The sequence below is a fragment of the Venustampulla echinocandica genome (assembly GCF_003357145.1).
Source record: "Venustampulla echinocandica strain BP 5553 chromosome Unknown scaffold_14, whole genome shotgun sequence".
Classification (NCBI taxonomy): domain Eukaryota; kingdom Fungi; phylum Ascomycota; class Leotiomycetes; order Helotiales; family Pleuroascaceae; genus Venustampulla; species Venustampulla echinocandica.
Genome location: NW_022474219.1, coordinates 178,312 through 195,296, shown reverse-complemented (window position 1 = coordinate 195,296; position 16,985 = coordinate 178,312). Strand labels below are relative to the sequence as shown.

The window sequence follows — 16,985 nt, the reverse complement described above, 5'->3', positions numbered from 1 at the left end:
AGTCGTATTCGAAGTCCCACTTCTGCTTGTCGGCTTGGGACGTAGATTCGTATTTCGTCTTGAGGCCCCTTCCGACCTTAAGGTACCTAGAGCACGCCTAAAACGACACACCGGCGCCAAAGGCGGTGTGCAACAAACCTCTTATTGCACGTGAATGATCCTATATCAGGAGAAGGCTTAACCCCCAGTATGTTGAGAATTCAGTTAAGTGTGACATTGGCAAAAGTGCGATGTGCAACAAAATTTTAGGAGGAGAAGGCTTAACTTGAATTTAAGGTGAGATTTGGATTGTGGGATAAAAGTGTAACATTGCCCAAAGTGCGACATGCAACAAAACCAAAATAGGAGCTTGCCTAACTCGGCCGTAAGTCCAGATTTGAGATGTCGGATATAAATGCAAAGTTGACCAAAGTGCGATGTGCAACAAAACTTCAATAGGAAGAGGCTTAAGTCCCTCCTAAGGTACCACTGGAGTTGTTGGATAACAATGTAACTTAGCCCAAATTGCGACATGCAACAAAATTTTATAGGGGACGGAGGGTTGAGAAGTTGAAGTTGAGACATTTATCAAAAGTGCGACATGCAACAAAACTTATAGGAGAGCGAGGGTTGAGGAGTTGGGACATTGAGGGGATCTGCGATGTGCAACAAAACTCTACAAGGAGAGGGGGTTGGAGAGGTTGAGGTATGAGCAAACATGCGATGTGCAACAAAACCCCAGTATGAATTCACATATATTGCCTACCTTGGTACCGTCGAGGAGCAGAAAGGAAAGACCCTTAGTAATAGTCTGAGAAATCGTAGATAAAACAACCAAAGGATCGCATGTCAAGTGTGTAGGTAATTCAGAGACGGTCGCGTTGTCGCCGTATCGTCAAGTGGTCAAGTGGCAGAAAGAAGACTAAACCATGGTTTAGTGTTCTTTTAGGAGTGGGGAGTGAATATTCAGGGTGCACCCCGGTGGTGGCATTCAGGGCGACTAATAGTCACAAGACCCAGCAAAGCATAGGAAGTGATGAGTTGCAAGGGCTCGAGCCAAGAGGTACATACCACTAAAGTACGGATTGAAGATATACGCCTAGCTGTTCAATACCATGCATCTATATGAATGCCTATTAAAATGAGATTTGAGATTCCGGACATTTAAGGCAATATATGCTAAGCCCGGCCCTTGTCCTGCGACTTTACAATCAATGCCGCCAATTCAGCAATCTGCGCGCTCAACGCCTCCACTTTTTCTTCCAACTCGCTCTGGGTCGAGGGCTTCACCATACACAGATCCTCGCCCGACGAGCTCCCAGATATTCCATGCGAATGGACTGTGCTTTGGCCCTTCATCTTCGCCTTGGAAGAAGCGATTAGAATCTGCGTGGTTTGAGGGATGTGCGATGAGAAGAGCTGCTCGCCAGATTTATAGACTTTCCAAGGGAGGCGTTCGTAAATCCAGATAAGACCGACGATTGGGGAATGGCTGATTTTCAGAACTTGGATACGGACTTTCCGCAGCTGGTCGGCTGAGAAAATGAGGCGGAATGGTTGGATGAAGAGAAGAGGGATGAGGTTCTAGGTATCAGGGTTAGAAACAAGATTAATAAGATCGGGAGGAGCTCATACCAGGGGCGGGTAGAAATGCGTGATACTGTTACTAGTCGACGCTTCAAGCACGTATACCGAGTACACATAAAGTTGTTCCTCTCGAGCATTTGCAAAAACCTTCGCGAAGCTCTGGCGCATGACACAGACCAGTGATGTGATTAAAAGAATGTTTGTCATGCAAACGAAAATCACCATCAGCGGCGGGCCAAGAGTCGGGTTGATATCGTGCATAATTGCGAATCCAAGTGCGCTCCCTCCGAAGAAAATCCTAGTCAAAGTCCAACTCATTTCACCAAGGGTAAAGGATTTGCGAGCCAGAAGGGTGAAGGTTGTTAGGAATCCTGCGGTAATCAGTAAATGACCGCAACCCAGGGTGAAATTGACGTACCAAGATACAAGATCCCCACTATGACCATAAATTTGAAGAAATCCTTTATCTGTGGAACCAATTAGCTCCTAGGTCCGGCAACTTGGAAGGGAGTATTACCATTGCTTTTAGGCAAGGAATCTACGCAGATTAGTAAGAGACACAATTAACCTGGGAAGGGTTACTTACCAAAGTAGCAAAGTATGGGAGGATACTCAGAAGAGAGCATATTCTTCACTAGTCAGCTTTATTCCCGCGCTGATAAGAGTGATTATACCTTGGAACCATAAACAGTGCTTCGAGAGAGAGAATATCAAATGCCGTATCAATCAACTTATCATTGTGGGTTGCCAAACCAATGAGTCCTGCTCTCCCGGTCAGACATGTAGATAGAAGTTCCGACAAGTCTACGTACGGGTAACGATAAATGCTGCGCCTATCAGGAGCATGGTCATATCGAAGCCATTCCAAAGATCTACAGCATATACCATGGTCCCGGCACCTATAAACTGGCTCAATTCGGCACACATAAAGGACGCAAGCCAGATATAAAGTAGGCCCTCGGAAACAGTTACGTGGTACCTGCGGGACCATCAGCGGCTGTTAGCACTACGGATAATCAACGTACATGTTATGTTCAACAAGAACGGCAGAGTAAAAAAACAAGAAGGTGACGAAGAAAGCGAATTCCGAAATCTTGAGGTATCTTGGAACACGCAATCGCGAATACGGGTCTGACTGCGATCTGTGGTAGAACTGAGACTTTTTCCTGGCGTGCTCGTGGAGGTTGCCCCAGAATACTATGTCTCCTCTCCAGATGCCAGTGACAATCTTTTGAACAAGAGCTTGGCTCAGAAACCTCTTGCAGTCCGCAACAACAGCAATTTGAAGTCCAGTCAGCCCTATAAAGGCTGACGTAGGGTCCTCTTTCCCTTTGTTATTTTGATTCGTCGGCTGGGATACGGCTGCAATAGAATTGACTGCTTCTTGGAGATCCTCCCGTCTGCTGCTGCCAGGCCTGCTACGGATTGTTCCATCTTGTGATCGATATCGGGGTAATAGGGTTGAGCGTTCTGTTATATCCGATAGAGACGACGTTGTGCGAGCCTGCAGCCCTGACAAACGGGGTATCTTGTGTAAGCAAGCGTCGACCGCATCCCTTTCGGAGAGTCGAGTCAGGAATCTGGATGCCACCAGCTCGCATGCGGTTGCTCGAGTCTCGTTAAGCCTGGGGTCTTCGGTCTCGAGGGCGGAGAAGTGCCATTTTAGCGTCCTACGATAGTCCGTCAGAGGGCTTTCACCAACTACCACGCGGGATACTGACAGGAGAGCACTGATGAGCACCGGATTCGTCACATTGAGCACGAGGTGGTCTACGAGATCCCGGAGCTTCTGCCCTGCTGAGGTGGTTCGAAATTGCTCGTAGGTGGAGGGAAGAGTAATCTCATCCACGAAGAAACTGGATGGAGATTCAGCAACTGCGCATGAAGTGCCAGGCCAATTGGCGGTTTGGTTACATGGCTAGAACCTGCACAACGTCCACAAAATGATCATCTGGGCCAATTTTAGGATGTTGGACTCTCAATTGCGCCTCCATGGCAGATTGGTCGCGTTCCCGCAAAGGCAAGGGAGCTGTGGCTGGTGATGGATCGCGTCCTCCTCCTCGCAGACTGTAAATGACGGAGTCGACGCGTCCGAGAAAGGTTCAGAGGGAGTAGGAGTGGGGGGAGGAGTGGGAGTGGGAGTGGGAGTATTGTACGCAGTACTACGTAGAAGGATTCACGATGCACATTGGAGGCTCGTCGGGCGCGGTTGTTTGAAACCCCCTACGATGCGGGGGGCATGTACCGTACAGCACATCTGCATCGCCGGTACGTCTTGGTGGTCGCGTATCTATTGGTGATGCGCTTTCCACTCCCACTACCAGCGCCCCTGAGGCTGAGCCCCAATTGATTGTGCTACGTGCTTTTGGACTGGATATAGAGCGGAGGATGGTAATTGCGAAAGGTATCCAGGTACCTAGGCCTGCGATTGTTTCATGTGATCAATGTGATTTGATCCTTTAGGCTCGGTGATATGTTCGGAGTGTCTTAAGCCCCTTGAAAAAACTAGACAAAGCGTTTCTCACATGCATTTAAACACCCTTTGAAGAATTAAATACGCACGACGTCGTCTTAGGACCGAATGCCTTATTAGCAGGGTCTTAGTGACATGATAATATGATGATATACGTACAAGCTGCCGAGGAGTCTCCGGCTGCTACGACGTACCCCGCAGCCTACCACGGCGCCGGATGCTTGTCTAGACCTACTCCGGGGCGTGTCCGTACACCTGCATTTACACCTGCATTTACACCTGCATCTACACCTTCACTAACAGCTAGATTCGTAGATTCGTAAATTCTCCATCCATCACGCCCGCGATGATCCCCGACGGACCAGTCCAGGACAAGCACAATCAGGGCGGTCCTCCGCAAAATAATCGGCCCGCCGCGTTTATCCGTCGCAGGATTTCCGGGGAACCTTAAAAACAGAACCCCCCGGGGGTATGCAGACGCTGGCTTGGCCGCAGCTGGGATTGGTTTAAGATTACCTACCTAGTTACTCCTAGGATGGGCTCCGCCAAAGATCATAAAGATCATAAAGGAGCCTCAAGCCTACGATTTGATCGAAAAGTTTCAACGGATACCGATCCCACCAGCTGGTCTTTTCAAATCTTGTTAGCCATGGTTTTCTCTGTCTTGTTCGTGGGAGTTACTTCCCTATTTTATTCACAAGCAGCTGCGGCACCCGGTAGCACATCCGCAAATCTCGCCTCTTTCATACCAACGGAGAGAACCATTGCGTTGAAGGGTGCCTTGAATAATATCGGGCCCAATGGCTCAGCGGTGCCAGGAGCCGGAGCGGGTTTTGTTGTTGCGAGTCCCTCCAAGCAGGACCCAGATTGTGAGTAGCAGCTTGCTCCTTTTTTTTATTCAGTTAGTACTCCGGGAATGGCGACGTCTCAATCTAAGTAGATGATTTGGGATGTTGGGAGGATGCGGGCCTACGGAGGGCCGTGATGAAATTAGAATACCCAGGAAAATTTGGGAGTAGTTCCTCCAAGCGTGTGAATATGTGATGCAAACTGCTGCACCAAATCCTCCCTTTTTGAAATTGATATTGCATCCGGAAAACATGATCATAAGTCCTGGGCACTAACCCCTATCAGATTTCTTCACCTGGAGTCGAGATGCCGCATTAACCATGAAGATGATCGTCGATGAATTCATTCTCGGCGAATCCCAACTCCAGCCTTACATCGATGACTATATCCACTCCCAAGCCGTCCTCCAGACAACTACCAATCCGTCCGGGACATTTCTCCCCGCAGGTCTCGGTCTTGGCGAGCCAAAATACCAGGTCGACGGGTCCAGATTCAATGAAGCATGGGGCCGCCCTCAACGAGATGGTCCAGCTCTCAGAGCTATCACTCTAATCACCTACAGCAACTGGTTGGCCGAAAACGGCGAAAAAGAGAGGGCCAAGAATGTCATTTGGCCTGTTATCTCAAACGACCTCTCATACGTAGGGCAATACTGGAACCAGACTGGATTTGATCTCTGGGAGGAAGTACAGGGATCGAGCTTTTTCACCATTCAGAATCAGCATCGATCTTTAGTACAAGGTGCAATGCTTGCGCAAAGTCTGGGGGTTACTTGCACTGGGTGTGATCAAGCACCAGAACTTCTTTGCTTTCTGCAAAAGTTCTGGAATGGGAAGTATATTGTTTCTAATATCAATGCGCAAACCGGCCGTTCAGGCCTCGATGGAAACTCGATTCTGGGTCCAATTTCCATCTTCGATATCGATGCGGTTTGTGACAGCCCGACAATGCAACCTTGCCATAGCAGATCACTGGCCAACTTCAAGGCCTTGATAGACTCTTTCAGAAAAGCTTATGGTATCAATAATGGAATTCCCCTGAATTTGGGCGTGGCTGTTGGAAGATATACTGAAGATACGTATATGGGAGGCAACCCATGGTGAGTTTTACTATCCAAATCAAAGATCTTAACTAACTATATAGGTACCTACTCACCACCGCAGCCGCTGAATTCCTCTACGATGCCGTCGCCCAATGGAAAGCGCGCAAGACCCTTGTCGTCGATGATACGTCCCTCGCGTTCTTCAAAGATCTTTACACCTCCATCACAGTCCGCACCTACGACAGCGCCAGCGATGACTTCACAAAAATCATGGACGCCATAACCGCCTATGCCGATTCCTTCGTGGCCGTCGCCCAGAAATACACACCCCCGGATGGCTCCCTCGCCGAGCAATTTAACCGTAACACTGGCGCTCCCCTCTCCGCTAAAGACCTCACCTGGTCCTACGCCGCTTTCGTCACTATGGCCGAACGTCACGATGGCCAGTACCCTCCAAGCTGGGGAACTCGAGATATCCCAGCGCCGCCCTCCACCTGCTCCGGAACATCCACCCCAGGCGTATACGCACCTGCCACAGCCGCCGGGGCACCCAACGTGACCACACCATGTCAAGTTAATGTCGTATTCAACGTTAACGCCAGCACCTATTATGGCGAGAATCTGGTTATCACAGGAAGCACGGAAGACCTTGGGTCTTGGAACATTGCGAGTGCGCTGCCCATGGGCTCTGGGGGATACACTTCGGAAAGACCGCTATGGAGCATTAGCACGTATTTGAAAGCTGGGGAGCAACTCACATATAAATATGCTAGACAGGAGAATTGCGGGCAACCGTATATATACGAGTCACAGGATCGGACGCTGACTGTTCCCGCTTGTGGGGGCAAGGCTATAACTGTTGAGAATGCGTGGGTTGGCCCAACGGGAAATAGTGGTAACTGTTAAGTTATGGAGGCACCGAGGGGGCACGATGGGACGAATAATGTTAAAAACACTCGGTCGATCGTGGGAATAATGTCGCAAAAGCAGCCGGCTTAGCCCATTTTGGAATTGGCGAGCACAAATGGTGTTTAAAAAACGAATAGCAGTAACCACAACACAAGCAAACTCGGCGGCACTGGCTTTCAACAACAGGGGAGATTCGAGAAATTTTGCTAGGAGCATGTTCACAACACATATCCAAGGTTCAACTAGGTAAGGGAGAAAAGGGGGAGCGGGAGGAAGACATGACGTATATATTATGGGCTAGATGTCTTGCTGTAGGAACAAAAACATACTTTGCATTACCGGTATACTTCATACTTGCTGTGAGGTAATTAATAATTAGCTACCTTCTTAGGTATTGCTGGAAAATAATAGATTTGAAATACAAAACTATGGCAAGCTTCATTTGCATGCCCCATTAAATATGAAATTATTCTCGAAGGATAAACGTGATCTAATATCGGCCCTTCTATACACAGCCTTCAGCCTTGGACCTGGACTTAGGAGACGCTGCCGAAGTGGGCGGTGCTATCACACAGCCACTGTGCGGGGGATTATCGGCAGCCGTTGCGGGGAGCCTATCTGGTATGCCGGGTTGTATATCCAAACCCTGGCCTTGTATCAGAGGGCCCTTGCGGCGTGCTAGTCATCATCATATTCGCAGGTGAGGATGTCGCCTTGGTTGACGGGGAACCAGCTAATAACGCCGGCCTCGTACTACTAATACTCAAGGCTTTAAAAAAGAAATTCGCCAGTTAGATTACATGAGGTGGCCATCAAGCGTAGGAGAATAGAGATAAGGAAAAATGCTGATGGGCATAGCGGCAGTGACGAAAAGAATGTGAAATAATATAAAGCATTATAAAACAGCAGAGGTATTGTAGAGTGGTCAGAGTAGTACTACAAAACAACAAAAGTCGTTGAGGAACGTTGAACTAAAAGCGTTTTGAAGTGACAAGGTAACAAATAGTAACAAAGGCATCCTCGGTAAGTAGTAAATTATGCTTAAGATGCAGCAGGCGTTTCGATTTTCAGAAGTGACAAGGTATCTACCCTTATATACGCCTCCGCTGCATGAGAAAGACGATGTTTTGCTGTGGGGCTAGGCTTTCCTCATTGCCGAGGTGTATATCTATGGCTTTGTCCGTGTTGATCTTTAGAAGTGGTAAATATATGGTAAAGTGATAAGGTTAGTTATAAATGACAAGATTAGTTATAATGACAAATGTATTATAAAGTGGCAAAAGTACTTCAAATGACAAGAGTATTGTAAAGTGACAAAGTGGGGAGTTTTTACTGGTTGGGTGGACAGCAGCACACTAGACTAATCCCAAAGGTACCAGTAGTCACCATGCAAGCTCCGGGGGGCCTAGGGTTTCCCTCTGGGGAGGGTTGGCCAAGGTTTTGGGGGGTTCCAAGAGATGACTCCACGCTGGCCATAAAGCTCTCGAACTGTGACGTCGTAATATAGAATAGATCTCGGAATTTAAACGAGGGTACAAAGCGCTGTAAATTGTACATTTTCTCCCTTTGGGTTCCAAGACCTCCATTAGAGAAAAATATAGTAAGAGGGATGGGAGGGGAGTAAGTTGAGGAGTTTATAGTCCTTGTGATACTAATCGTGTTTTAACTATAGAGGTAGTAAACTCCTCGAAATCGGTCCAAGGAAAGGAGACGTTCTCCTAACTTTTAGAATTGGCAAGGTTTTGACTGCACTCTGTGCCGCTTTTATTGTCTGCAACGAAACCAACCACCTTTTCGTTTAGGCTCGTATTCTAATAATTACCTTGGGAGTTATTCCTAAAGTACACCCTCAAAAATGATAGCTGTAGGCGCCGCTTCGCTTTTACTAAATCGCAACTTCAAGCCAAACCCACAGGACGGAATATATCACTATGACGGCCGCCCCGTTGCGACTTTAAGTTTTCTAGGCTTGCTATATATTATCATCGCAGGAACTGTCTAAGCGCACTTTTATAATATCATAACGAAAAAACCAAAGTAATTATTTTTGACACACGGAATAAGGGGATGTTGAGTTTCGGCAATGCCGAAAATCAGGAGTTTCAGGTGCGCGCTACATGTAGCAGAAATAGCCTACTTTTGCCTGTAAATAATAAGAACTTCTCCTCCACCTCTATTACTAGAATCAATCAACTCTTTCTACCTGTTTTCAGTGCCTCCAAAACACTGACAGGGGAAGACACGGCCACGGTACGGATGTTCGGTTAACGGTCCGAGTCGCCCCTGAACCCCTCCTGAACCCCGCGCTCTACAAATATGACATTACTGTTTTCTCTGATCTAAGCCTCCGGATCTGGGGAGATCTTCTAGATCCTAAATCTAGACGGTATAACTAATAATAATAACAGTACTAATAATCTACTAATTACGGGGCACCGGTGGAACTTTCTCGAGGAAATATGGGGCTCCGAAGAAAATAGCGGGGCATTTGTAGTAGCGCTTATATAAAGTTACATCCGACCTACCGAGTAGCATATAACCGTATAACCTTAAACGTTGACGCAACAGCTGCGAGTCATTAATGCGCCCACGATGTTTGATATAATTTCATTGATGCATTCCTACGATAGGGCAGTTTTGTGGGCAGCAGCCGCTTTCCTGGTGTCTGCTATATCATATTTCCTCATCCATCCTCTTTCAAACACCAAGACTACGTCGAGCAAGGCAGAGCGGTCCCGCGCATTGAGACAGGCATTCAACGAGATCGAAAGCCGCACGGCGAACAAGAAGGAAAGGGTCAACCGAGTAGATATTTACAACCCCAATTTTGCTATAGCGAGATGCTGATCATGATAAGAATGACACGGCGACGTCATCTGGTTCCTTGAGGATTAGCAACGTAAGACCACGGGGAATGGGAGTATATGATAGCCATCTAACTACAATCCCAGCTCTGGATATATCCCATAAAATCCCTCCGTGGATGTGAAGTGTCCCACGCCATGTTAACAAAAGAAGGCTTCTACCACGACCGGCGGTTCATGCTCCTGAAAGAAGACGAATCGGCACCGTCAAAATTGAAAAATATGCATATACCCCATGTACCAAGCATGTCCCTCTTCCACCCATCCATCGAAGATGACAAGATCCTCGTCCGGTATCGAGCACCGGGAACTACTGAACCGGCTGGGGATGCCCTCGAGATCCCGCTTTACCCCGAGGATCTAGCCAGCTTGGATACACTGCCTATCATGATGCACAAAAGCCCCACCACAGCGTATCACATGGGCGAGAAATGCAGCCAGTGGTTCTCGGAAAGGTTTGGATTTAAAGTCGTCCTGGCATACTGGGGTGGGAATCCACGACAAGTGCTAGGGAGCCTCCGACTAGGAAGAGCAGGAGCGGGCGAGTCAACAGCAAAACCGACGCTCTTGAAGCAGATAAGCCAAACCCGTATCATCAGATCCCTAATCCCTAGTCAAGCTGCCGCCGACGATTCAATAATCGCTTTCAACGACTGCGCACCTTACCTCGTAATCACGGAAAAGTCCGTCGCCGATGTGTCAGCGCGTCTCCCGGAGGGCATGGAAATGGACTACACGAAATTCCGGCCGAATATCGTAGTCCGCGGCGCCTCATCCGCTTACGAGGAGGATTTCTGGGGCGAGCTAACAGTCGGGAGTGGCGGTGCTAATGCGAGGATTATCCTTACCGGTAACTGCGCGAGATGTGCATCTCTTAATGTAGATTTCAATACCGGGGCAGCGGGGAAAGGTGAGGATGGGCAGATTTTGAAGCTTCTGCAGAAAGATAGGAGGGTTGATAAGGGGTCGAAGTGGAGCCCTATTTTTGGGAGGTATGGGTTTGGGAATACGGGCTCGGAAGGGGAGGTTTTGCATGTTGGGGATGAGCTGGTCGTTTCGAGGAGGAATGAGGAGAGGACGAAGTTCTGTATGTTTGCTCTCCTTCCGGAACTGAGGTGTATCATGATTGCTGACTTGTTATTGCAGATTGGCCTGGGATATCAACGTCCTAGCTTATTTCTCTCTTCTCCGGCTTTGGTTATGGATATTAATGGGCCGATGTTAACTCACATTTATGCCTCGAGAGTTATATCGTATTTAATATGCAAATGTGATTCCCGGCATAGCAAACTTTACGCGAGTGCTTAGTAGCACGGGCTTCGGGAGCGTCTCCCAGGTCCAGGTCCAGGGCTGGGGGCCGTACATAAAAAAGCCGAACCTTATTTGGTCTGTAACGAGAATTGATTTATTACAAGGCTATTGATAATCTGGGAATATATCCTGCCAAAGGCCAAAGCCAAATCCGGAAGGAACAAGTGATCATACTGTCAACCCCACTCAGAGATTTATAAGGATAGATAACTCGAAGGGGCTGAGGCTTTGTTACAAGAAGGAATAGTCAAATCTGGAAGGGGCTAAGTAAGGACCAAACTGCCCAGTTGTGTCAAATCTACCCAAGACCTTGCAGGACGATTAACAGTGCTGCTTCCACAGTCAAACAGCGTACTGTGTTAACGGTGCCTTTCATTCACTATTAACTCAGCCAACTCAGGGAAAAGGCAGCTTAATATTAAAACTCCACGATGTTCCTTTTGTTTTCGTTCTCTACAAACCACCACGTCAACTTCGCTCACCTGTAACAACCACAATAACAATCACAATCACAATCACAACCACCACTACCACCACTACCACCACCACCACCACAACCAATACCAATACCAATACCAAGCGCAATCCCAACGACCTCTATCCACTAGCACAGTGCCCTATCCAAAGCAATCACCACGTAGCCCCTGCCCTCGTTCTTACAGTCTTCCAAAGTCTCAGATATACTAAGTAATTCTTCCAGACTCTCCAACTTGAAATGGCCTCCTCAACTCCCACTCGAAGGGAACTTCCCAAGGAGGTATGGGAAGAGGTATTCAAGAACCTGGAATTGGGAGACGTCAAAGCCGCTCGTCTCGTTTGCTCGCTGTGGAGCCCCGTCGCCTCCCGGTTCCTCTTTAGCACCTTTGTCTTCCGCAAGGACAGACGGGACTTTGAGAGGTTCAGCCGCGTGATTAGGGAGGAAGCCATGGTAGGGGGCATAAAGACGCTACGATTTCAGATCGGCACGATGAATATACCTAACATGGCTCACTACCTTGCCGACATATACGTTGGTGATTACAACGGCGTCACGGCGAGACGGTTGACGGGCCAAACAGAGGGGACCTGGGACACGGTTGAGGCGGTTGAGCGACGCAAGGATATCGCTATACAAGAGTACGCTGACTGGAACATGCGCTGGGGGGAGTCCAACCAGGCCTATAGCAACCTGGAAACAATCACCAACGTCTTTAAAGGACTAAGACGTTTAGATCGGATCGACGTAACTCTCAAATCAATACCCTTCCGGTCTCCCTTTTTATACGACGCATGGGTCCACGGCAGTAGCAACAGAGCCTTCCCCAGAAAGAACCAAGAGTTTACCAATATCATCATGGCGCTTTCCAAGACAGAGCTACGGCTAAAACACCTGAGGCATGACCATCTCCCGGTCACATTTTTTCGGGATCCAATGGAGGTCCTCGATATGGTCATACCGCTACAACATCTCCAATCCATCCATCTCACATTCGATGCCAACGAGGCTCCACCACCCAGGTTCTGGAATAATCTCGGGCTCTTCCTCAGAGAAATCCCATTGCTAAGGGATTTACGCTTCGGCTTTGACCCCATCGAGATCCCAACTTGCACCGAGCTCTTTTGGATTGTAGACATGGATCCCGAGCTGTGGTATGTCCCACTGTGGCATATATTCCAAGGTTGCCAATGGCGACACTTACAAAAGCTACGATTAGATGGGATGATGTTTTGTGAGGAGGGTTTGGAATATTTCCTTGCGGCGCACGTAGAAACCTTACAAGATCTAGAGCTGCACAACATTGCTCTCTGGCAAGGGAGTTTCCTCTCACTATTCAGCAAAATCCGTTCCTACATGTTGCTTACGAACTTCCGCGTTTCGGGTACGCTTTGTGCTTTACATGCTTATTGCGAGACATGGACCTTCCCCAAGATTGAGAACCCTTTCTCAGAGATGTGGTGCCCGAACTTCGCTAGGGCTATGCAGCAAGACGCCGACAAGTTAAGTTGGGGGTTGCTTATGATCGGTACGAGCAATGGTGTGGCCCACTTTGGAGCTGTTGCTAAACGTATTGAGGCCTTTGTCTTAGGCGGTGCCCTATCATCCTTGACTGAAATTCTAGGATTCGGCACTAGGTTATTTACTCCGGAGCTTCCCGCGCACGGTCTGCAGTGTAGTGATTGTTGGAGCAAAGTGGAGGATCGGAATGAGATGTGGGCTGCAAGCAGCGCTCGGCCTGACGAAGACTGGGAGCAAGTGGGCGACGACGTCGACGACGTCGACGAGAATGAGGACGCCATCGCGTATGACGACGGATTCGACGAGTACGGGTTTAATACCGACGGGTACAACCTAGAGGGCGTCCATTATTTGGACGTCATCGCGGAAGCACCCGACAGCTTTAATAGCGGGATTAAGGTTAGGGTCAAGAGAGATCTTGTGGAGTGGATCTTGCACAGCGTTCCCGGATACTGGCTCGGAGGTGAAGACGAAGTTTACCGCGGATATCCAAAGTGATCAAAGGTGGAGCTGGGTGGTGGGAGGTGGTATTGTTTGGGATCCCCCCCAAGCATTGAGGCGGGAGGGATCGGGATGGCAATACGCAATAAGCTATCCAGAGCAATGCGATCTTTGAGGGAAGGAGCTATCGACTATGTTCATAAATGGGGCGCCTAGAATGAAATTTTGCCAACCTAACCAATATATAATAGTAGCGGGGTCGAAATGCAAAAGTTTTCAGTTTCCAGTCCAGGGCTTGAAGCCATACCTGCCCTCCACAGCATCAAACATAACCTCATATCCTCGCAAGAGATGTCTCCCAGTATTAACAAACGGCGATATGATAGCCGATCTTCTCGTAATGGCTTGAACAGGAGCCAGGCTCGTATCTCTTGCATCGTGGTCCCCAACCGTAAAATTATACCTGGCAACATAGTTTCCTGGTCTTCCAAACAAGATTTCGACTATCTGGCCATCGTCAAGCACACTAACATTCGCACCACTACTCAAACTAGGCTCCGTGTGTCGTTCCACAGGCATAGAAAATGGTACTGTCATGTACATCTGAGGGATCCCAGTGTCAATCAAGGCATCTGCTTCGACGCAAGGTGAGTCTCCAACGCGGATACATGCAGGGACTGGTCCCCAATCCCGGGAATCGTTGGTATTGCCTGGTTGTAGATTGAGAATCGAGAATTCGTCCAAGTCGCGCTGTGGAATGCCGAGACTCACACCCTCCTGCGAGATTCGATACCCCGAATTTAACCGGTCAGAAGGTGCTATTTTCTCGCCATCAACCAGGATGATATTAAGCAGCGGATTCTTATCTGGAGTCCCTTGCGGCTGGCCATCTGATTGCCTCGCAAATCCCACGCCTAGTAATAATATGTCATCAGGCATCTCTTCGGATTCCGTCGGGTCGAAGCAATTTGGTCCATCGGTTCGAGCATTATACCTGGGACATGTGTAGCTTTTGGTAATCGCTAGTACGGGGACCGAGGCCACAACGGAGATATTTTCGGTGGTGAGGAAATGGATTTCCTGCGGGATCCAGACCCCAATCCAAAGGAGTTTGCTGCTTGAGAGAAATTCCCAGCCTACTGGATGTGCGCTGGCGGTGCTTGGGTCCCAATTAGGCAACATTGCCGCGGAAAGCACGAGGCCTGTTGTTCCGGTATCGATGATCACACCGTAAGTCCTATTTGAGAGCCGGAATGAAATTTCGGGATCATTTGTAAATGGTGGGAGATTTGATGATACGTTGGAATAGGGAATGATAAGTTCTCTCGTGTGTGGCGTTACCGGAGAACTGGTTCGAGATGTAGCTAATAACAAAGCAGACTGCGCAGCTGCGTAGATATGAGAGAGTAATAGCAACATCTTTAATGATCAAATAAATGGCAGGATAAATAAAACAATAACTTTTATAGAGTTAGCTTATTTTATTTGAGGACATAAAAGGGATATAGGTACTTCATGAATAATTAAGCGTGATAAGATGGCAGACTGCAATGTTGCCGTTTACTCCTACAACTCCCACAAAAAAAGAGCGTTATAAATGACAAGATATGGCCTGACCGTCGTCCATTATGCCGTGTTTTCTAAAATCAAGACCAGCGTTGAATAATGAATGGAGCGTCGTCTATGTTCTGTCTTACAGAAGCGAGAATACCGTACCAGTCCGTATTCGGCGATCACATGATCATTAACCACTATAAATGCCACCCCTTTTTACGGCAGGGCTTAATTTACTAAGATTGGATAAGTGTTTATAAATGTAGATGTAAACTTATATATGAGGGAATGCAAACATCTCTTGAAATTCTCTTGCATAACATCTATCTGGCTGGTAGTAATCAAATGCACGTGATCTTACCGATATATCATCTCATAAATCAGGGGCTTTATTAGCAAATTTGCCCAGGGGAAGTCTAGTTTATGATATAATAAAATTCAATTATTAAAATAAGTTCACCATCCTACTAAAAGCTTTAAACTCCCGCTATATCCTATTCCAAAACGCAACCAAGCATCAAACTTCAGCGCTCATTCCGCCTCTTGAAAACCAGCATCATCGGTGCAAGACACAACGTAAACACATCTCTCGACTCCTGCAACAACCTCCTGCCATCTTCCCCTGGAGCAAATTGCACATCGAATTCAGTCACAATTCGCGCGGTGACGTTACGGAGTTCCATCAACGCAAGATGTTTCCCAACACAGTTAAACGGGCCTATAACAATTAGCTTTGGTAGGCGATGGGGTTTGAAGATATCAGTATTAGGGGTTGACTAACCAGCTGAAAATGGCACGAATACGGATTTATTGAGGACCATCTCGGGGTTCTCGTTCCACCGTTCAGGGATGAACTCTTCTGCGTTCTTATAACATGATTCAACTAGCCAAGAGTGAGTACACCATTTACCCTCGAATAACCAAGGATGAAACTTACKTCTACCCACAGACCAAAACGGCGTTGAAATGGTTACATCTCCCGGGATAAAAGTTTTGCCGATAGTTATTCCCTCTGGGGGAGTCTGCCGAAGAAGTCCACCGGGAACAGGTGGATGTAAACGTAGCGTTTCGTTGATAGCTCCATTGAGATACGGGGCCTCCTGAAGATCTTTGAACTCGCTATCGGAACCAGGTTTGTAAAATGAACTGAGCTCCTTACGGAGCTTGGAGAGGACCTTGGGGGAGCGTGCAAGTTCGTAGAAAAGGTAGGAGAGGGTTGCTGTTGTGGTGTCGCTTCCGGCGACGATGACGAGGCCGCAGTCACCGATTAGCCACCTGTAATATCTATTAACTCTGGTATTGGTGAGGATATAAGTTGGATATAGACTTACATGGGGTTTTTGTGGATGGGGTCATCGCTTTGCTTTTCCGTATCAATTAAGTAATTGAAGAGATCGGGCGAGTCCGGCGGGTTCTGTAGACACATGAATCAGTAAACAAGCAGACTAAAATCTGTTGACTAACCTTCTTCCGAGTAGCAACTCGTTCTGCGTTGCTCTTGATAAATGCCTTCGGTCCCCCTGCCAATCCAGGGATATTCTGCAAAAGCGGCTGGATAATCGAGTTAGCAATTCCTTTCCGTCAAATTTCTAGGGTGATTATCCCTCGAGGACAAAAGTCAACAAATATAAAGCTCCTCCCTCATAATTCTTACCAAAATCCACGGAATCGGAGTCAAAACACCCAACGGACCCATACCCTCTTGCATCAACTTAATTACCGGATCCTGCTATTCGTAAGTAAAACTGTTCCACCTCACGCTCCACAGCCAAAACAACAAACCATAACTCCAGTTCTCATCATATCAAACGATTTCCCAAACGCCATATCGCCCATCATATCAAACGAGTAAAAATTAAACCATTTACACGCATCCAGCGGCTTCCCCGAGTTCGCGACTAACTGGGACATGAGTTGATCGCCGGAGTCGCGTACGCGGGGTTCATACTCGCGCAGCGCTAGATTTGGGTGAGTATAGGT

General features: G+C 47.8%; 4 protein-coding genes across 4 annotated transcripts; 2 read left to right on the top strand and 2 right to left on the bottom strand.

The window, feature by feature from the left end:
* Nucleotides 1-1,158: 1,158 nt before the first annotated feature.
* Nucleotides 1,159-3,560, bottom strand: BP5553_10254 (Uncharacterized protein; the record flags this gene model as incomplete). The annotated part of the gene is made up of 9 exons (XM_032018877.1): nt 1,159-1,563; nt 1,615-1,937; nt 1,985-2,033; nt 2,084-2,104; nt 2,153-2,195; nt 2,241-2,328; nt 2,379-2,545; nt 2,592-3,422; nt 3,481-3,560. 9 exons carry the CDS (start codon nt 3,558-3,560, stop codon nt 1,159-1,161), a joined length of 2,007 nt encoding a protein of 668 aa, XP_031864901.1.
* A 1,014-nt stretch (nt 3,561-4,574) lies between these two features.
* BP5553_10253 (putative Glucoamylase P) lies at nt 4,575-6,836 on the top strand (the record flags this gene model as incomplete). The annotated part of the gene is made up of 3 exons (XM_032018876.1): nt 4,575-4,908; nt 5,174-5,987; nt 6,032-6,836. 3 exons carry the CDS (start codon nt 4,575-4,577, stop codon nt 6,834-6,836), a joined length of 1,953 nt encoding a protein of 650 aa, XP_031864900.1.
* Nucleotides 6,837-9,431: 2,595 nt separating this feature from the next.
* BP5553_10252 (uncharacterized protein) lies at nt 9,432-13,508 on the top strand (the record flags this gene model as incomplete). Its single annotated transcript, XM_032018875.1, has 5 exons — nt 9,432-9,644; nt 9,697-9,738; nt 9,791-10,790; nt 11,365-11,675; nt 11,715-13,508. The coding sequence occupies 5 exons, from the start codon at nt 9,432-9,434 to the stop codon at nt 13,506-13,508; spliced, it is 3,360 nt and encodes a 1,119-aa protein (XP_031864899.1).
* A 219-nt stretch (nt 13,509-13,727) lies between these two features.
* Nucleotides 13,728-14,870, bottom strand: BP5553_10251 (uncharacterized protein; the record flags this gene model as incomplete). Its single annotated transcript, XM_032018874.1, has 1 exon — nt 13,728-14,870. One exon carries the CDS (start codon nt 14,868-14,870, stop codon nt 13,728-13,730), a length of 1,143 nt encoding a protein of 380 aa, XP_031864898.1.
* Between the last annotated feature and the right edge of the window lie 2,115 nt (nt 14,871-16,985).